We start from the raw sequence: 22271 nt of genomic DNA, 5'->3' as shown, positions 1-22271 counted from the left end.
CAATCACTGAGAACGGAGTTTTTCTAATACAGTCAAACAACATTAAAGGATTAAACAACATATTAAGAACTTTTAAAGATCCACCAAGAGACACCTCTAAAGATAGAAAAGAAGAGCTCTGGGATGAATAACAATGCCCAAATCGTTCTACTGGGTTTTAAAACAAGCTGCATATGTGAGAAACCCTTCAAACATCTCACAGCTGAAAGAATTCTGCATGGAGGAGTTGGAAAAATTTTCTTTCACTTGACATCAGAGACAGGTATATTAGGTATATTTTATCTTAGAAAAGCTAAATTATAATAAAACTTTATCAGCTATTCCAATCTAGAAGGAAATATCCAAGAACACACAGTACAGGCCAAAATTTTAGAAAAACCTGCTCATTCAATGTGTTTTTTTTTTTTATGACTATTTATATTGTAGATTCTCACTGAAGGCATCAAAACAATGAATGAACACATGTGGAGTTTTATGTACTTAACAAAAATGCCCTGGCCTCCACAGTCACCAGACCTGAACCCAATCCAGATGGTTTGGGGTGAGCTGGAGCACAGAGTGAAGAAGGCAAACAAGTGCTAATAAACACCTCTGGGAACTCCTTCCTTCAAGACTGTTGGAAAACCATTTCAGGTGACCACCTCTTAAAGCTTATTGAGAGAATGATGCCAAAAGTGTGCGAAGCAGTAATCAGAGCAAAGGGTGTCTATTTTAAAGAAACTAGAATATCATTTTTTTAAAGTTATTTCCCCTTTTTTTGTTAAGTACATAAAACTCCACGTGTGTTCATTCATAGTTTTGAAACGCATTAAAAATAGAAGGTGTGTCCAAACTTTTGGCCTGTACTGTATATGAACGAAATTACAGTTGAATCCTAAAGGCATCAGAGCAAGTGCTGGAGTGGGGTTAAAGTTTTACCTCTTTCAGGAAGGTTTTCTGCGTCTCCTCGTCACACCGGATGAGCTCCTTCATGACCATGACCTCCCCTGTGGCCTTATGAGTGACCTGTTTACCAAAAAACACCATTATTAATTATCATCTCTTCTCTGGAACATTATTAACATTAATAAGTGGAAAAAAATAATAATAATATATATACAGCGCAGCTCCAAACAGAGCAGCAATGGAACTCTTAACTCGCAGAAAAAAACAGATTTTTTTTGTCCTCTTTAACACTAAATCTTTCATTGAACAGTGATAATGGAACTGTGGTATAATCACAATAATACACTTGAGGTTCGTGCTATAACGTGTAATATTGGCACTGCTGTGCTGCTCTACGGCCCTCGACTATGTTATAGCACTTATTGCTTAAATATAATATATAATATACTGTAATAAACTATAAGAATAAGAAACTGAGAAAAATCTTAAGTGTACTAACCTTGATGGCCTGTCCAAAGAAGCCCTTGCCCAGCACCTCCCCGTGGATGAGGTCACAGGGACGGAAGATGCGGTGGGAGCAGCTGGAGGAGGCGCGGAGTGACTCGGAGCGGCCGATATCTCGATTCAATGATGGAAGTTCTTTAGGTGAGGTGGGACCCGGAGACTTACAGATACTGTTACTCCTCCTGCAGGTCAATATAATTAAAAAATTGATGCATCATTAGTGATGGGTATTATTATTATTATGCTGTATTCCAAAGCTGTAAACTGAACCATTTACATGAAGTTTGGAGGTGTGTAGTGATGAAGTAATCTGAAGCTACATGAAGTTTGGAGGTGTGTAGTGATGAAGTAATCTGAAGCTACATGAAGTTTGGAGGTGTGTAGTGATGAACTCTGAAGCTACATGAAGTTTGGAGGTGTGTAGTGATGAACTCTGAAGCTACATGAAGTTTGGAGGTGTGTAGTGATGATGAACTAATCTGAAGCTACATGAAGTTTGGAGGTGTGTAGTGATGATGAACTAATCTGAAGCTACATGAAGTTTGGAGGTGTGTAGTGATGAACTCTGAAGCTACATGAAGTTTGGAGGTGTGTAGTGATGAAGTAATCTGAAGCTACATGAAGTTTGGAGGTGTGTAGTGATGAACTAATCTGAAGCTACATGAAGTTTGGGGTGTGTAGTGATGAACTCTGAAGCTACATGAAGTTTGGAGGTGTGTAGTGATGAACTCTGAAGCTACATGAAGTTTGGAGGTGTGTAGTGATGAAGTAATCTGAAACTACATGAAGTTTGGAGGTGTGTAGTGATGAAGTAATCTGAAGCTACATGAAGTTTGGAGGTATGTAGTGATGATGAACTAATCTGAAGCTACATGAAGTTTGGAGGTGTGTAGTGATGAACTAATCTGAAGCTACATGATGTTTGCACAGGTGCTGCATCCTATCACGGTACCACAGTGCTAAAGTTCACTGAGCTCCTGAGAGCCTGAGAGAGACCCATTCTTTCACTAATATAATGTTTGTAGGAGCAGTCTGCAGGATTAGCTGCTTGGTTTTATATATCTGTGACCATGGCAGAGATTATGCTAGGTGTTCAGTAATAACAGAGACTTGAGCTTATGTGGTTTATATTAAATTAGTAACGTACTGTTCCTTTCTGAATGCATTGTTATATAACGCATTAGAAACCAGATAAGCAGGTCTCTTTAAGAACTAAGTACTGGTTGAGCAAGTGATGTAGGTGTACACCTAAAATTATGCTAATTGTTTGAGTACAGGCTTCCATTATTCACTATGTACTAGTTCATGTAAAATCAGTTAAGACAGCATTGTGCTTTAGTACATTAGACATACAGCTCTGGAAATAAATAAGAGACCACTTAAAAATTATGAGTTTCTTTTTTTTGTTTCAGTTTTACTCAATTGAAAACATCTGGAATATAATCAAGAGGAAGATGGATGATCACAAGCCATCAAACCAAACTGAACTGCTTGATTTTTTGCAACAGGAGTAAAGGCATAAAGCAGTGTGCAAGACTGGTGGAGGAGAACATAATGCCAAGATGCATGAAAACAACTGTGATTAAAAATCAGGGTTATTCCACCAAATATTGATTTCTGAACTTAAAACTTTATGAATATGAACTTGTTTATTTGAGGTCTGAAAGCTCTGCATCTTTTTTGTTATTTCAGCCATTTTTCATTTTCTGCAAATAAATGCTCTAAATTACAATATTTCCATTTGAAATTTGGGAGAATGTTGTCCGTAGTTTAAAGACTAAAAGAATAAAACAACAATGTTAATTTTACTTAAACATATACCTATAAATATCAAAATCAGAGAAACTGAAGTGGTTTCTTACCTATTTCTAGAACTGCATGTATTTAAAGTTTTTAAAGAATATGACCAATGAATGAGCTACTTTATGTTATATAATGGCTAAATTTATTCATAAATACTCGAATACATAAAAAAATACATCAAACCTAAGTGATCTTCTCTTTAGCGTCCCCTCGTCAACCTCTGTCCTTTCAATCACTCCGCCTGAAGGGGAAGACAGTCGCAGGCGAGACGCGGCGGGGACGCCCAGATGGTTGTTGGTGGAGCCGAGACGGAGCCGGTCCAGTCTCTGCCTGACTGGGTCGTACTCGATCAGCAGCTGCAGCGTCTGGCTGGTCCGATGGATGAGGTTCTCCACCTAGACCAATCAGAATATTTCAGAATTTATGAGTAAATACACAAGACATCACATGATATCATAATATCATCTGTAACAGGGTTACAGAAAGTCATACAGCATGCAGGGCTCCAGACTAAGTTCACAACCATCCCAGCAGCTTACTAAATTGAATTTCAATATACAATACATCCCAAAATATATATTTTTTTATAAATCTCTTTTGATTATTTATGAACACCGTATGCCATTACTTAGATTTTGTATGAAATTGACGTGCATATGTGATGCATATAAAATAACATTTCCAATACAGAACATAGTGCTTCTAGAGAATTCTGCTTTATGAAGGTGTTGTAACCACTAGGAGTGTGCCATATTGTATACAATAATAATACCTGAATTTTTGAATATTGTTACCATAAAATTATCTTGAAATATTGAGATATTATTTTAGGGTCATATGATCATCAGAATACAACAATATACTGTTTGTAGCAAAATAAAAAATAACACTGTTCTCATTTTCCATTATATATCTACTAGAGACAGATTATATCTGTACAGTATCATTTATTTTACTTTAATCCTGGATATATGAAGATATTTTGAGTGCATTATTATTATCCTGACGTTGGAACATTGGTGTAAATCTTAGGGGTGAGTCATATATTGTACTCAATAATATGGCTAAACTGGCATTCATTTTGTTTCAATAGTGTATCCCACTTACTATAGGTCATGTTGGGAGTAAACGCATAAGGTATTCATAAATATCCAAATATTGCTTTGGAAATAAATTATTTATTGAAGTAATGTATTAATGAACGCAGGTAACCTTCAAATATAGTGAAACCACATTCTTTAAATTGCTCTATTATTTACATAATTACAGAACAGCCTTGATCTTTTCAGGTAAAGCAATTCACCATCCACTGACGCAACTCATCAATTATATTCAGCAGCAATGTTAACACCCACAACAATCCAGCTCTAAAACCAACCCCAACACAATGACTGAGCTAAAAATTAAACACCTCTTCAGCTAAAATAAAGTGTTTACTCATGATAAATTACACTAAAACACAAATACCTGACATAACTGAGCATCAACCAGCCTGAGGAGCCCAGAGTGTTTCTCTCTCTCAGGAGAAACGGCGGGAACCAAATCAAATTAGTGAAAACGTATGAAGAGAATTCCAAGCATTAAAACCTGAGAAACACGAAACACTAAACCTGAAATCAGACCAGACTCTCTCACTCTACCTCCCTCTACACCTCTTCTTACTTTTACCTCTCCCTCTCTCTCTCTACCTCTTCCTCTCTTTCTATCTATCTCTACCTCCCTTTCCCTCTATAACTCTCTCTTTTCCTCTCTTCTCTACTTTTACCTCTTCCTCAATCTCTACCCCCCTTTCCCTCTATACCTCTTCCTCTCTCTCTCTCTCTCCTTCCACCTCTCCCTCTCCTTCTACCTCTTCCTCTATCTCTACCCCCTTTCCCTCTATACCTTTTCCTCTCTCTGTACCCCTCTCTCTATCCCTACCTCTCCCTCCTCTCTCTCTACCTCTTCCTCTCTCTCTCTCTCCTTCTACCTCTTCCTCTATCTCTACCCCCTTTCCCTCTATACCTTTTCCTCTCTCTACCTCTTCCTCCCTCTCTCTCTCCTTCTACCTCTTCCTCTATCTCTACCCCCCTTTCCCTCTATACCTCTTCCTCTCTCTCTCTCCTTCCACCTCTCCCTCTCCTTCTACCTCTTCCTCTATCTCTACCCCCTTTCCCTCTATACCTTTTCCTCTCTCTGTACCCCTCTCTCTATCCCTACCTCTCCCTCCTCTCTCTCTACCTCTTCCTCCCTCTCTCCTTCTACCTCTTCCTCTATCTCTACCCCCCTTTCCCTCTATACCTCTTCCTCTCTCTCTCCTTCTACCTCTTCCTTTATCTCTACCCCCTTTCCCTCTATACCTCTCTTGTCCTCTCTCCTCTCTCTGTACCCCTCCCTCCTCTCTCTCTCTCCTTCTACCTCTTCCTCTCCTTCTACCTCTTCCTCTATCTCTACCCCCTTTCCCTCTATACCTTTTCCTCTCTCTACCTCTTCCTCCCTCTCTCTCTCCTTCTACCTCTTCCTCTATCTCTACCCCCCTTTCCCTCTATACCTCTTCCTCTCTCTCTCTCCTTCCACCTCTCCCTCTCCTTCTACCTCTTCCTCTATCTCTACCCCCCTTTCCCTCTATACCTCTTCCTCTCTCTCTCCTTCTACCTCTTCCTCTATCTCTACCCCCTTTCCCTCTATACCTCTCTTGTCCTCTCTCCTCTCTCTGTACCCCTCCCTCCTCTCTCTACCTCTTCCTCCCTCTCTCCTTCCACCTCTCCCTCTATCTCTAGCCCCCTTTCCCTCTATACCTCTCTTTTCCTCTCTCCTCTCTCTGTACCCCTCTCTCTATCCCTACCTCTCCCTCCTCTCTCTCTACCTCTTCCTCCCTCTTTCTCTACTTCTACCTCTTTTTCTACTTCTACTTCTTCCTCTCTCTACCTCTACACCTCTCTCCCTACCTCTTCTTCTCTTTCTTTCTACCTTTCTCTCTACCTCCATCCTCTCTCTCTCACTCTATTAACCTCTTCCTTGCTCTCTACCTTTCTCTCTACCTCTACCTCCCTTTCCCTCTGTACCTCTCTCTTTTCCTCTCTCCTCTACCTCTCTCTTTCTACCTCTTTATCTGTCCTTCTTTCTATCTCCCTCTACATATCTCTCTCTCTAACTCTTCCTCTCTCTACCTCTTTCTTACTTTTTCTCTACTTCTAAATCTCTTTACCTCTACCTCTCCCTCCTCTCTCTCTTTCTCTACCTCTACCTCTCTCTCATACATAAATACATTCCTCCCACTTTAAAATATGAATATATGAAAAATAAACGTTCACCCTGAAGTTATAAGGAGTGTTTCAGCTGAATGAGGTGCATCAAAGGACACCAATCAGAATAGACAATTTTATAAAGTCACTGGAACAAAAACTTTTTTATGCATTTTGCATTTATGCATTTGTTTAGTGTAGATTAAATAAGGCAGCTTACAACCTTTAAACAAGTGTAAGATTTCATGTTCAGACCAACAAACCCATGACTAAAACAAATTATTTTCAAAGTTAACAATAAAATTATTAAAGTTGAATGTTCTCAGTGTATTTATGGACCTGTTCCTTTCCTTTTCATCTTTTTTTTTCTTCAGTCTGATGACCCAACGTAAGCCTAACCTATAAGCTCAATATCTGAGTAATGGAAAAGAGTGAAGAATGAATAACAACTAAACCCTGAATCCTGAGGAGCAGCACCGTCTAACAGCAGCTCAGTCATATGTCAGGAGTTTAGCGTGTCAGTAACTGGCAGTACCAGCAGCTGCTGAGCGTTTGGCCGGGGCTGGGCGACCCTGTGAAAGCTATTAGGCTGGCGTGGGGATTTTGGCACTGTGGTTAGAGCTCTGCAGCGGATGCCCTTCATTCCAGTATAATCACCTTACCTTCATTCCTAGCTATATTCCTCATTATCCTTTAACAGATTAGAGCGAACTCTCACCTCCTCTTCCATCAGCGTTCCCACCGGGAGGCCGTTAATCTCCAGGATGCGGTCCCCGGCGTGGATGGCATCCCGAACCTCGGGGCTGATCAGCATCCCTCGGACCCTGAGAGAGATAGTATAGTGTTTAAATTTATTACAAATTTATTACACAGTATATTTCCGAAGAAATAGCTGGTTCTCAGCTGTATATTCCCCATCACTAGTGACGCCACAACACAAATAGCACATGCCTCCTCAGATAAATGTGGTAGCATCACAGCACGTTCAGAGGAAAGCGCAGGGACTCGGTTCTGATAGATCAGCTCACAGAAGCCTTGTGCTGATCAGCATCACCCTAGGAGTGATGAGGGGAAAGAGCGACATCTACTGCACCCACCCAGAGAGAGCAAGGCCAATTGTGCTCTCTCAGGGCTCTGGCAGCTGATGGCAAGCAAGCTGCATCACTGGGATTCGAACCAGCAATCTCTCAATCATAGTGGCAGTGCACCCGGCACCCAAATAACTCCTTAACTCCTTAAGACTCTGACTCACTAAAATTACTACTTTAGTACTCCAATTTTAGTACCCCATATTTGGTATTTGCTTATTTAGGAGTATTTTATCCTCTTCAGTAACACAGATGCCGAAAAGTATTGTAGAGAATTGTCTTGCGATATATTAAATATTGCAGAATTATCCAGTATCCTGATATCGTATTGTTAAGTTAAATTATTTTTTTGGTTAAATAACATAAAATAAAAAGTATAGAAAGTGAGAAAACGCCAAGAGGATATGATTCTGTGCACTCTGATGTCTTATTAATTTGATTAAAAAATATATATATGGTTATGGTCAAAGGGGACAGTATTGTGATACTGACACTTAGACATTGAATCTCTTTAAAAATACATTTTTTTATATTATAATCCACCCCTAACTTTTCTAATAGTAAGCTAATGTTATTTTTTTCCATTTTTTTTCCCGTGCCACCTTAAATTACGCAGCAGCCTTAAACAACAGGATGTAACTGTTGGAAGTTAACTGTGGGGAATCTAGCTAGCTAGATGTGCAACTGGTGATTTTCTATGCTTGTTATAAAGAAAAAGGAGCAAATACATTGAAACTATATTAATTTAGGATTTCCAAATCTCAGTTTGAAGTCCATGTAGCCCCAAAACTTCCCCCTATTCCCCCCATTATCTCAACAAGAACCAGGACACCCTACCCCTAGGAATAAACCCAGTGGGGCTTAGTAAAGTGGGAAGGAGTGAAGGCACCAGGCTTGGGAATGCTTTTAAGTGAAGATCACAGATACCTACAAACCTCTCACCTTTCAGCCAGGTGATCATGCACCGTAACCATGCACACGCTACACAAACTAACCCACTGTTTACCTAAGCAACCGGGGACTGGCTCAGCAGGCCTTTACTGCCGTACAGTATCACCATAACAAAACTGAAGCCCTAAACCAATTAAACGTTATAAAAGCACATGAACGCTGCCTGGCAGATTAGATTAAACACATATACAATCAAATCTCACTGCTTTAAAACAGATTAAACACAATTGTGTTACTAAACATTCACCCAGACGCCAATCGCAACCTCAGAACACAGCAACCCTGCAATTAGTGTTACACAACATATTACTCACAGCACTCAAGCGTACAAGTGAGTGTGAGTGTGTGTGTGTGTGTCACAGAAAGGCACATCTGTGATTTGGGTGATGTCCTCGAGAAATGAGAGGACATGCATTCACTCAGTGAGACACAACCATATAAAAATGTCTGCAGACTGTCACTGCTGTTAGCAAACCTTCTATGTCTAACTAGAGCTGGGCGATATATTAAAAATACTAGGGCTGCACCAATTAGTCGATATAATAAACAATGTTGATTAATGAATGATTAGTCGACAATGGAATTTGTAGTCAAGAAATTTAATTTGTAACAGTCCTGCATTACACAAAGTGAGTAATGGGTTAATGGCTAATAGGTTAAAAACTCAATTTAATGTAAAAAGGGCCCAAACTCAACAGATTACATATTTACTCACTAAATATCAGTACTTCCCACATTTAAACGGCATCCAAACATTTAAATACCATTTTAAATCTCATGTTAAGCTGTTCCTATCGTTTTTAGAGATGGAGGACATGGTAGAAATAATTGTTGACTAATCGACTGATAAAAAAATATATATATATATCAAGTCCACTACAAAAATAATCATTTGTTGCAGCCCTAAAAATATGATATTACAATATTTAGTGCAATGTTCTTACATACATAAAAATGCATCAAACTTAAAACTGCTTTTCAATTACTTAATAATGCATAAATACAGTGATTTTTAGTCATTTTTGCAGCACATTATTGAAATAAACAGGATATTTACACTCTTTCTAAAGTAATATACAGTTGGATGAGTATTATTTATGCATTGATGATACATATCCTCTATATGCTTAACAGTGTTAAAAGGAAAAGAAAATTAAACACAATACGATAAAATCATATTGTCCACATCTACTTCTAAACCAAACAGCAAATAAATGTCTACACAACAAAAAAATATATAATTTTTGTAAATTTTAGCTTAAAATTTGTGGTCAAACATTAGGGTCAGCCATGCTACAACGTTCCCTAGAGCAGAAAGGGTTAAAGGACATATTATACCTCTTTTTAAGAAAGATATATTATGTTTATGGGCTGTACAAAACATGTTAGTGAATATATTTGCACAAAATCACTCTCACATAAGGACACCCCACCAGCTCTATTCTTGCCTGTTTTTAGGCTCTGTCACTTTTTAAATGCAAATAAGCTGTAGCTGGCCACGCCCCATGCTTAATTATCATTTTCCACGTTAGTGTTATCTAAATGTTAAGTGGCAAAACACAAACAAGCTAGTTCATGCTTAACTATTTGAAAGTTCTTACATCTTCCACCGACAGCAGGTACAGATCCCTCCCTCAGAAGAAGTCTGCTAGCTAATTCTGCTGTGTACTGTCTAAGGTTCATAACCAAAATAACAGAAATGGCAGTTCTTCAACTGATCTAGTGGGTGGGGCTCTGTTGGGGGTTAACAGATGAAGGGGTGATGTCAGAGGGGTTCTATGCAGGTTTCCTTGCCATGACTAAACAATGGGATATTCTAACCAGATGCCACTGGTCACGGTAATGACCACCCACAGTGGACATGCCTCTATAACTGATTAGCTGAAGTTTACCTGTGCGTGCTGAAGGTTAATACGAGTACTCACTCTTTGACCTGGACGCTGGCTGTGGTGTTGCTGCAGTCTCGCAGCACGCTGACCGTGAAGCCTCGTTTCCCGTTGGCCGCCGCCGGCATTGACACCAGCGTGACGGTGTGAGGCAGGGAGTCTGGAGACGAGTCCGCTAAACAGCGCCTCTCCAGCATCGGAGCCAGAACCTCTTCCTTATAGCATTTACCACTGCAAAAACACACACACACACACAAACAGTGGAACCAGACGTTACATTATTAATTATTTATTTATTTAATATCCAGTATGAATTACTGAGTAACTATTATGCACGACACTGTATCTACAACAAAGACTACGTATCCCTTTTAAATTAAGTAACTGCGACACATTCTGTAACTACTATGAATTACTCAGTATTCACTATGAATTATTTAGTAACTACTACATAACTTTTCAGTATTTGTATTAAATTATTTAGGACCTACTACAAATGAAAGATGAATCTGAATCTACTATAAATTATAAAATATCTTTTATACATTATTTTTAGCAACTATTAAGAATTATTCAGTATCCACTATGAATTATTAATTAACTACTATGAAGTATTCACTACTTTGAAAAAAATTGATTGTTCTGTGTCTACTATGAATTATCCATCCATTTAAATTTCTTATATACAGTATCCAGTATGAACTATTCAGTATCCACCCTGTATAACACTGTACTCACCATGAACCATTCAGTATCTACACTGAAATATTCAGAATCCACTATGAATTACTGAGTTTTTTACTATAAACTACTCATTATCCACTATGAATTATTCATTATTTAATATGAACTATTGATTATCCACTCTGTATAATACTGCACTCACCATGAACCATTCAAGTCTACTCTGAATCATTTAGTATTCACTATGAACTATTCAGTCTCTACACTGAAATATTCAGAATCCACAATGAACTACTCATTATCCACTATGAATTATTCATTATTCAATATGAACCATTCAGAATCCACACTGAAATATTCAGAATCCACTATAAACTACTGATTACCCCTTAATTATTCAATATTCAATATGGACTATTGATTATCCACCCTGTATAATACTGTACTTACATGAACCATTCAGAATCTACTTGGAATCATTCAGTATCCACTATGAACTATTCAGTATCTACACTGAAATATTCAGAATCCACTATGAAATGTTGAGAATTCATTATGAACTACTCATTATCCACTATGAATTATTCATTATTCAATATGAACTATTCAGTATCTGCACTGAATGATTTATTATTCAATATAAACTATTTAGTATCCACTATGAATTATTCAGTATTATACATGAGCTATTCAGTATCCAGTACTGATAAATGATTCTGAATCTACTATGACTTACATAATTTTACTTATAATACGTATAATTATGATTTATTCTATTGCCATTATGAATTATAACGTATCCACTATGAATTTCCTTATTCAGTGTTTACTCTTACAGTTTTATCTCCTACTGTCTATTTAGTATCAACTCTATATGATTAAGAATCGTATGAATAGTATGAATAATTCAGTATTTGCTCTGATTTATCCAGGACCTAGAGCTAGAGTTTAAAGGGTTAAACAGGGCATCAGCACGCCTGTATTTACATAAGCTTTAAAGTATTTCACACTGCAACGTGCGACATGAAAACACATTCCTGAGCTATTATTAGATGTGTTTCAGTGAAACGAGAAGAACAGAACGAGAGCGAAAGAGTGAATGAGTGAATTAAACATTCTCACCAGTAGAGTTTGGAGCGCTCCACCAAGGCGTAGGTGTCCCGTTCCTCGATCACCACCTTACAGCTCAGGCACAGAAAGCACTCCGGGTGGTACTTGTACTCTCCGGCCACCTGAGAACAGAGTCAGAGACCGGTCCGGATCAGCATCCGCCCATAGAGACTAAAATACCAGCTGCAGAACCCAGCGATCCAACGGAATCCCAGTCCGGAGCGCTAGAGCATGTCCTGTGGTTGGAATAAACCAACCTGCTATGGAAGCCTATGGTACGAGCTGTGGTTACGATTCACTAATCCATCCTGTAAGGGACGAGATGATATCTGGTGTTCCGAACGCTGAGCGTCTGTTTTTCTGAACGTTTGCTCGAGTCTAGTCATTACCTCTCTGCCTGCCTCTCTATCTCTCTCTGTTTCTTACCTGCCTGTGTCTGGGCCTGTCTACTGTCAGTGATGTAATGCCTTCAGCACCTCCCCACAGTCTGGATTATTACACACCACCCATATACAAAGACACACACACACACACCAAACACACTCACACATTCACTGCCTCACACACCCTCCAATTCCACCACAGTCCTTGTTTCTCTCTCACTGTCTTCCTCTTCCTTCTGCACACCCTTTCCTCATTCCTTCACTCATTTGTTCTGTATTATTCTTACCCTCTTTTTTACTCTTCTTCCTTTTCCACTCAGCCACCTGGCGCACCCCTCTCAGAAAGATACATAATAGACCATAACATTAAAATCAGTGATACTAGACAGGCAGACAGACTAACAGACAAAAAGGTAGACAGATGGGTTGACAGATACAAAAACAGACAGAGAGACAGACAGGCAGAGACAGGTAGATAGATAGGTAGGTAGGTAGATACAGGTAGATAGACAGATGGACATACAGACAGCCAGACAGATAGGTAGATAGACAGATAGACATGTAGATAGACAGACATATAGCCAGAAATAAAGACAGACAGACAGACAGACAGACAGACAGACAGATAGATGCAGGTATATAGAAAGATACAGGCAGATAGATAGGTAGGTAGGTAGGTAGGTAGGTAGAGAGAAAGACATGTAGATAGACAGGCAAATGTAAACATATAGACATGTAGATAGACATACATACAGACAGACAGACAGACAGGTAGGTAGGTAGATACAGGTAGGTAGGTAGATGCAGGTAGATAGATAGATACAGGTTGATAGGTAGGTAGACAGACAGAGACAGATATGTAGATAGACAGACATGTAAACAGATAGACACATACATAGACAGACAGACAGACAGGTAGATAGATGTAGGTAGATAAATAGATACAGGTAAATAGGTAGGTAGGTACATAGACAGACAGACACATATGTAGATAGACAAACAGACAAACAGGCAGACAGACAGACAGGTAGGTAGATGCAGGTAGACAAATAGATAGATACAGGTAAAAGTACAATTAAAACTATTGCACTGCAGAACAATGCCCTTTTAGGATAGATTAACCTGGCAAATTTTGCAAAGACTCTGTCTTGCTCTTTTATCTTCTGTTTCACAACCTTATTGATGTGTGAAAGGGCAGGAAAAGCTGCCGTGGCCAGAAAAACACCAGGAAAAAGCTACCAGACCACTGTATATATTAGACTAAATACATTAAACTTTGCAGGGATAGTTGCAGAAGCATATTAAATGTTATTTATAGTAAAACATATATTTTGTTCCCTCTCCACTTAAGGACACTGCTGCTTTTAATTTAATTGATACAATTTTAAGGGCTGCTGCTTTAATTTGGCATTTTGTGTACAAACTGAAGTGTCAAATTTAGTGTTAAATCAAAAGCAAAAAACACAAAATAGTTATATAGAATCTCTCCTCTCATTTACTCACAAAAACAATACCAGAAGTGCTTTTTTTTGCCATTTTCAATGTAATCGTGTTTAGTTGCCAAATATTTGGTGATTCCCTAGTTTACTGTAAATCACACAGTGGAAATGAAAACATGCAGTCATGTTGCACTTACTGATAATCTAATCTAAACATCTAATCTAAACGTTAGCTGTTTAGACAATGAGTGCTATTCATTCGTTTCTGCAGTATTGTTTACTACTGATTAAACGGATTAATTACTACTACTTACTCCTCATTTTTCCAGTGTTTTTCCTACAGTCCCTAAAATGCTGCCCGGCGCAGAAAGCGCACAAGAGCATGGCAGGACTTAGCCTCAATGTTGGTCAAATATAATCATTTAAAAGTTACGTTTAGTAAAATAAAAGGACTATATTCTGCACACACACACATGTAGATAGATGTAGGTAGAAAAATAGATACAGGTAAATAGGTAGGTAGGTACATAGACAGACAGACACATATGTAGATAGACAAACAGACAAACAGGCAGACAGACAGACAGACAGGTAGGTAGATGCAGGTAGACAAATAGATAGATACAGGTAAATAGGTAGGTAGGTACGTAGACAGACAGACAGACAGACACATATGTAGATAGACATACAAACAGACAGGTAGGTAAATACAGGTAGACAGGTAGGTAGGTAGACAGACAGATATGTAGATAGACAGACAGACAGGTAAATAGATGCAGGTAGATAGATAGATACAGGTAAATAGGTAGGTAGGTACGTAGACAGACAGACACATATGTAGATAAACGAAGACAAAAAGACATGTAGATAGACATACAGACAGACAGGTAGGTAGATACAGGTAGATAGGTAGGTAGGTAGGTAGGCAGACAAAGATATGTAGATATACAACTAGACATACAGGTACACACACAAGTAGAAAACTATAAATATAAATGAAAAAAAAAACATAAATGAGAAAAGTTAGACAGATTATTCAACTACTTTCTGTAATGGAAACGCTGTGTATTTGGACAGCAAATCCATCATTCCGAAAAGTGACTTCTTAGATACATCTGTTTCTATAAATACCTTTCATAATAACCAATTTCGCTTATTGTGAGTACAGCTCCTGTTTTATTTAAAACACAGACAGACAGACACAGACAATCAATATCAGCCCCCAAAAAACACTGACTGCTCTATCTGTAGATGTAACACAGATTAGTGTTTAGGCAGTTAGTGTTTTACTTAGTAAATGTGTTTAATACACACAGATCAATAGCAGAACATCGTAACAGATCTCACTCATGAAAACACTGACCACACACTCACACATTCTTCCACACACTTCAAATGCTCCATTTACACCTCAGCATCCAAACCATCCAGATGAGCTGAGGTCACGGCACCTCGCCAACACACACACATGCACACACACACACACACTAAACCCGCTTCAATCTAACAAACCCAAATACGCTACACAGCTGCCATCGACTCCGTTCCACAGTTTAAAGGAAGACGTGATATTTCTTCTGCTCAGGCTATTAATTACCAGCCCCTCAAACACTCAGCTCGATCTGCCCGGACAGACCCGGAATGAGCTCAAACGTCTCGCCAAAACACACAAACTCAGCTTTAATTCACTCCAAACCACAGAACCAGATTAGCACAGACGCTTATGAAGCCGTCGATCACTGGTTAAAACGGTTTCCCGCCTGAGGACCGTTTCACTTTTCAGACTGGTAAACCACAACTAGCTTCAGGGTAAAGTCCTTTAAAACGTCATCTAAAATTAATTAATTCGTTTAATAATCAATAAAGCAAATTGATAAAATTTTTAAATGTTTAATAATCGATTTACAACAGACTCATTTTAGCATTTCTCTTCATTTCCGGATCTTTGTATCTAATTATGAACAAAAAAGTTTCTTAATTCATTGTAAATTAGCCATGACTGATCTCTCTCTAAGGCAGATCTACACAAACATAGGTAAATGATCTCTGTTCTGATTGGTTGGCCTGTAATGAGCTTCCTTCAAATGGAAAAAGAAGACTGAAATACTTCTTAGAACTGTTGTGAGTGGGTGGGGCTTAACTGCTTTAAGTTAAATTATGCAGATTCGGAAAAAAATATATTATATATTTAGAACTTTTGTAGTTTAGTTTGCATAACATACAAAGTGTGCATCAAATAGCTTTTTCACAACATTTGGCCTGCTAATTGGCTAAAGAAAGCGCATCAAATATTTGGCAACCGAAGGTATTTAGATGAAAGGGGGGTTAAAAAAAAAAACAAAAAAAAAAACACTTAGTGTTTGTTTGAAAAATGTATACCGAACAATGACATGTTCTTTAAACAGAAAAAAAACACAATACACAAAGGCCATTTAACTAATGTACTGGTAACAAAGTGGCAAAATAAATTTAAAACCAGTGGAAAAAATGTTTGTTATTCAGCCCTTGGCCAAATGTTTCATTTTAGTTCGATTTTAACTAAATATTTTTATTTATTTATATTTTTATACATTCTCCTACCTGTATAACATGATTCAAATTGTAAGTCATGTAAATGTAACAGTTGGTTATTATTGTCATTTAACATAATGGTCAACAATAACTCTCTAAAAACCGCCAACGTTTTAATGCTTTTCTTCATGAAAGAGTAAGTACGATTTCCAACTCCTCCATGCAGAATTCTTTCAGCTATGGCGCTTCAGCTTTACTTTAGGGCAAAGGCTGTAATTTTCCTTCTGCACCATCAAGTGCTATAATGAATTTATACTGGATTCTTTGCTGGAAAGCTTAACAAAGTCACCATTACAGCATTAAAGCAGCCCAAAACCATGATGCTTCCTCCCCCATGCTTCACAGCTTGGTTTCTGTGCGCAAATTATTAACCATTGAAATGTATCTGTCCAAAGTTACTGAGGTTAAACTGAGACAGGCTCCTCCAAAAACCTCTCTATTCATGTTTTAATCATCTGCAGTTAAACTTCTGGACCTGAACGCTCCTCATAGTGTAATAACCGTTCTTCCAAACGTCTATAAGCGTAAAAATCAGGAGGCCTCTGTCCTCCTCTGTCAACATGCTGACACTGTGAATGACCTCTGAGTAAGAGTGTCTCAGACTCCTTCATGCTCACGCTATTCAGTGACAGTGATGACGGAGGTGTGAAAGTGTGTGTTATTATTTCCCAGCATCAGAACAGCAGCTGCACCTCCCACCCCTCAGGCCCTGAGATCACAGCAGGTTCACTGAGGGGACCACCTGATGAGTCAAAGTGCTGTCTGATTATCTCTGTGTAAAAGAGCGTGACAGAATGACTGCTGGGATTCCTTTCTTACTTCTTCTTAAAGTGGGTACACCACACTTGTTTGTTCTTTTATTTAATTTATTATTATTTAATAAATAGAATTTATTTATTTTATTGAATTTTTTTTTGCAGTGCGGATGTGCTGGAATCATATTTTTTGTCTGAAACTGAACAAATTGAAACATCTGGCGAAACATAAGGCTGAATTTTGAAATGTGAACTGACTGTCAGGATTTCTTATTTTATTATTATTTATTTCTTTTTTAAATAATTTTATTTCTTCCAGTTTACACAGCTAATTACCCAACCCACGCATTAGAACTCCCCCTATCACTAGTGATGCCCCAACACCAGGAGGGTGAAGACTAGCTCATGCCTAGTCCCCGACACATTTGAAGTCAGACTCCGCCTCTTTTTAAACTGCTGCTGATGCAGAATTGTCGAGTAGCAGCACAGCGGTTCCTATAAATCAGCTCACAGACGCAGCCTTGTGCTGATCAACATCACCCTTTGGAGTGATGAGGGGAAAGAGCGCCATCTACTGTGCTTATCCAGAGAGAGCAAGATTAATTGTGCTCTCTCAGGGCTCCGGCAGCTGATGGCAAGCTACATGACCAGGATTCGAACCGTTTTTTCGGTTCGAATCCTGAGGTTTTTATTAAAGTGATTGGGGACCTCTGGTTAGAATGTATAATTGCACTGAGCATGTGGAAAAGTACAATTAAAACTATTGCACTGCAGAACAATGCCCTTTTAGGATAGATTAACCTGGCAAATTTTGCAAATACTCTGTCTTGCTCTTTTATCTTCTGTTTCACAACCTTATTGATGTGTGAAAGGGCAGGAAAAGCTGCCGTGGCCAGAAAAACACCAGGAAAAAGCTACCAGACCACTGTATATATTAGACTAAATACATTAAACTTTGCAGGGATAGTTGCAGAAGCATATTAAATGTTATTTATAGTAAAACATATATTTTGTTCCCTCTCCACTTAAGGACACTGCTGCTTTTAATTTAATTGATACAATTTTAAGGGCTGCTGCTTTAATTTGGCATTTTGTGTACAAACTGAAGTGTCAAATTTAGTGTTAAATCAAAAGCAAAAAACACAAAATAGTTATATAGAATCTCTCCTCTCATTTACTCACAAAAAACAATACCAGAAGTGCTTTTTTTTGCCATTTTCAATGTAATCGTGTTTAGTTGCCAAATATTTGGTGATTCCCTAGTTTACTGTAAATCACACAGTGGAAATGAAAACATGCAGTCGTGCAGAGCAGGTCTGGTGTGACGTGAGTCACTGAAGAGAAACTTGCACTTACTGATAATCTAATCTAAACATCTAATCTAAACGTTAGCTGTTTAGACAATGAGTGCTATTCATTCGTTTCTGCAGTATTGTTTACTACTGATTAAATGGATTAATTACTACTACTTACTCCTCATTTTTCCAGTGTTTTTCCTACAGTCCCTAAAATGCTGCCCGGCGCAGAAAAAGCACAAGAGCATGGCTTAGCCTCAATGTTGGTCAAATATAATCATTTAAAAGTTACGTTTAGTAAAATAAAAGGACTATATTCTGCACACACACACATACACACCTAAAAAAATATATATAATCATTGAAAAGCTTCTTTATTTAAGTAATTCAGTTAAAAATGTGAAACTCATTATATAGATGTGTTACACACAGAGTGATCTATTTTATACATATATTTATTTTATTGTTGATGTTTATGACTTACAGCCAATAACACAAAAATCAGTATCTTATAAAATTATAAATTAATATTATATAAGACCAACTGGCAGTGTGGGCTGTGTACTAGTTCCTGCTGGAAAATGAAATCTCCATTTGAAAATCAAGGGACCAGAGTCTGGAGGTGAGAGTGAGAGTGGAGAGACACACAGTCCAAGCTGCTTGAGGTCTAGTGTGAAGTTTCTACAATCAGTGATGGTTTGGAGAGACATGTGAAGTACAGTGCAGTGTTTTCCTGCATCAGATTTCATTTTTCAGCAGGATTTGGCACACTGAACACACTGACAAAAGTACCAATTGGTCTTATATAGTATTCAAATTTCCTGAGACACTAATTTTGGGGATTTTTATTGTCTGTAAGCCATAATAATTAACAGTAAAAGAAAAATACCCTTAAAATGCATCAATCCGTGTGTAATACATGAGTTTCACACTTTGAACTGAACTTTTTAATGATATTCTAATTTTTTGAGAAGCACTAATACACACTCGCACTCGCACTCTAAGCATCAGTTCCAGTCTGTTTGCCCCTGTGAGGGACAGGCTGAGGTTTCTGCACCCTGCTGCTTGTATTTCAGGGCCCAGAGCTGGCGAAAACACTCCAGCCAGAAAATATTTGGCAACCCTCAGTCAGAGTCTAAACAAAATAGGCCTATTGTGCATTTTGCTCGCTGGCAAATTCCTCCTTCGTCTTAAGGTCATTTTAGACCCTGATTTTGCCCATTTAACGAGGACCCCAATATGCCTGGTTTGCATTATGGTACTACTTGTAAACCGTTGTCCTCATGCTTGTTCAGGATTTGGGCTAAGGCTAACATTTGCGCTATGATTACAAAGCACTCTATTGAAAACCCATGCCCAGGCATTCCTGAGGCATGATGACATCACAAAGACACGCCGAGACCCTTCCAGCTTTCAGATCCTATTCATCCAAACCCATAGGCAATGAGCTCACAGTCTAACCCTGCAAAACAAACAGACTTGGTTAGACTTCGGACCTTCTAGCGCCGCTCTGTTAGCGCTCTGAGGTCTTATTCTACAACCAGGAGAGGGAAAACACAAAGAGGAAACTGGCTGAACTCACTGCAGTACAACATACAGAGCATAGTTCTGTCAAGGTGAAAGATTACAAGGTCAGACAATCTGGTGACCTGGAATGCCAAAATGTGTTTTCCTTAGCATAACTGAATAATCAGTGTTCAGTACGTCAGCAGAACTGACATACCATGAAACTCAAACACCTTAACCAAAACAGAGCAGGAAATATAATTCGATATACTCAATTTATTAATTATACCTTATTTACACCCTTAAACTCGGCATATACCCAGTTCACTAGCAAAAAAGAACGAAACACAATAGTGTCTAAAATCAAGGATAAAAAAGGTGGAACAAAACTAATGGTAGCTATTCCATTAAGCATAGAAAAATGGCTAATTCAAGCATATGTCAGAAAAGCATGGCTAAGAGTGGCGGAACAGAGCATAAAAGCTAAAGGTAACCTTGCTAAATGAAGGCTAAAAGCTAACAAAAGGGACACAGCAGAAAAGAGATATGCTCATCAAAGTATTAAAACAAAAACAGCTATGCAGGAGAGGAGAGAATTGTGAATTGAAGCCTTAAAAGTAATGCTAGACAAATTGAGGCTAAAAGCTAAAACTTTGGTGACACCAGAGAAGGAATTGAGTGAAAGATTTGAGGCTAAGAACACAACGGCTACTTAAAAAAAAAAACACAAACACTTGGTGGACCAAAAACTAATGGTAGCTATCCCATTAAGCATGGAAAAAATGTCTAATTTAACAAATAGTTTAAGTTGCACAGAAGAGCATAGCTAAGAGTGGTTGAACAGCTAAAGGAAGGCTAAAAGCTAACTCTAGGAACACAGCAGAGAAGACTTATGCTCAGTGAAGTATAAAAACTAAAACAGCTAAGCAGGAGAGAGAAGAACTGCTAAAGGAATCCTTAAAAGGAAAGTTAGACAAGTAGAAGCTAAAAGCTAACACTGCTGACACAGGTGAAGGAACTGACTGAAAGAATTTTGAAGAAAGACTATAAAAAAAAAAAAACACTAGGTGAACCAAAACTAATGGTAGTCATCCCATTAAGCACAGAAGAATGTCTAATTCAAGTATAACAAATAATTTAAGCTGACAGAAGTGCATGGCTAATAGTGGCTGAACAGAGCCTAAAAGCTATAGGTAACCTTGCTAAAGTAAGGCTAAAAGCTAACACTAGGCACACAGCAGAAAAGAGAAATGCTAATCAAAGTAATAAAATTAAAACAGCTAAGCAGGAGAGAAAAGAATTGCAAAACAATTCCTTAAAAGTAATGCTAGACAAGAAGAGGCTAAAAGCTAAAACACTAGTGACACAGGTTAAGGAAATGAGTAAAAGATTTGAGGCTAAGAACACAATGGCTACTTCCGGAGAATTTTGAAGAAAAGATATAAAAAAAGAAAACCCACAAACACTAAGAGGACCAAAACTAATGGTGTAAAGATAGAAGAATGTCTTATTTAAGTCTAACAAATAATTTAAGCTGCATATGACAGAACAGCATGGCTAAGAGTGGCTGAACAGAGCCTAAAACCTAAGGGCAAATAAAGGTAAATGAAGGCTAAAAGATAACCCTAGACACACAGCAGAAAAGAGAAATACTCATCAAAGTATTAAAACTAAAACAACTAAGTAGGAGAGGTGAAAATCGCTAAATGAAGCCTTAAAAGTAATGCTAGACAAGTAGAGGCTAAAAGCTAAAACACTGGTGACACAGAAGAAAGAACTGAGAATTTGAGGCTAAGAACACAATGGCTTGTTAAGGAGAATTCTGAAGAAAAGCTATAAAAAAAAGAAAACACCCACACTGAACAGCTAACTAACTAGAGTCTAAAAGCTAACACTAGCCACACAGGAGAGGGACGATAGGCTGGCTGGAGTCTACAGCTAATACTAGCCGTACAGGAAAAACGTGAGTGACTGCGACTCAATACACTGGAAAATGGAGAATGTCTGACTGGAACCTAAAACAATAGTGCTAGTTGCACAGGACAGAGAGAAATGGTTAACTGGAGGATAAAAAACAGTAAGCAAGTTGCTGAATATAGCCTAAAAGTTAACACTAACCATATCAAGGAAGGGTAAATTGCTAACTGGAGTCTAATAGCTAATGTTAATCACACTGGAGAGAGGTGC

The 22271-nt window shown here is 38.3% G+C and overlaps 1 protein-coding gene and 1 long non-coding RNA gene across 3 annotated transcripts in view; both read right to left on the bottom strand.

Moving 5' to 3' along the window:
• limk2 (LIM domain kinase 2) overlaps positions 1 to 22271 on the bottom strand; it is a 71976-nt gene that overhangs the window by 16516 nt on the left and 33189 nt on the right. The window contains exons 4-9 of the mRNA XM_049470322.1: positions 12148 to 12257; positions 10381 to 10572; positions 7135 to 7240; positions 3376 to 3587; positions 1385 to 1571; positions 919 to 1005 (exon numbers count right to left, since the gene is read on the bottom strand). Of these exons, the coding sequence (XP_049326279.1) occupies positions 919 to 1005; positions 1385 to 1571; positions 3376 to 3587; positions 7135 to 7240; positions 10381 to 10572; positions 12148 to 12257 (894 nt within the window). The remainder of the gene's footprint in view (positions 1 to 918; positions 1006 to 1384; positions 1572 to 3375; positions 3588 to 7134; positions 7241 to 10380; positions 10573 to 12147; positions 12258 to 22271) is intronic.
• Positions 3841 to 7126, bottom strand: LOC125786795 (uncharacterized). Of its 2 annotated transcripts, XR_007428822.1 has the most exons (3): positions 5970 to 7126; positions 5590 to 5861; positions 3841 to 5320 (listed from the first exon to the last, which is right to left on the bottom strand). It is a non-coding gene; the product is annotated as an uncharacterized LOC125786795 (long non-coding RNA). The 2 variants fall into 2 exon arrangements; XR_007428823.1 differs by lacking the exon at positions 5970 to 7126 and having other exon boundaries at positions 5590 to 5893.

This window comes from Astyanax mexicanus, chromosome 22 (assembly GCF_023375975.1).
Source record: "Astyanax mexicanus isolate ESR-SI-001 chromosome 22, AstMex3_surface, whole genome shotgun sequence".
NCBI classification, from domain to species: domain Eukaryota; kingdom Metazoa; phylum Chordata; class Actinopteri; order Characiformes; family Acestrorhamphidae; genus Astyanax; species Astyanax mexicanus.
This window is presented reverse-complemented; position numbering and strand designations above follow the sequence as displayed.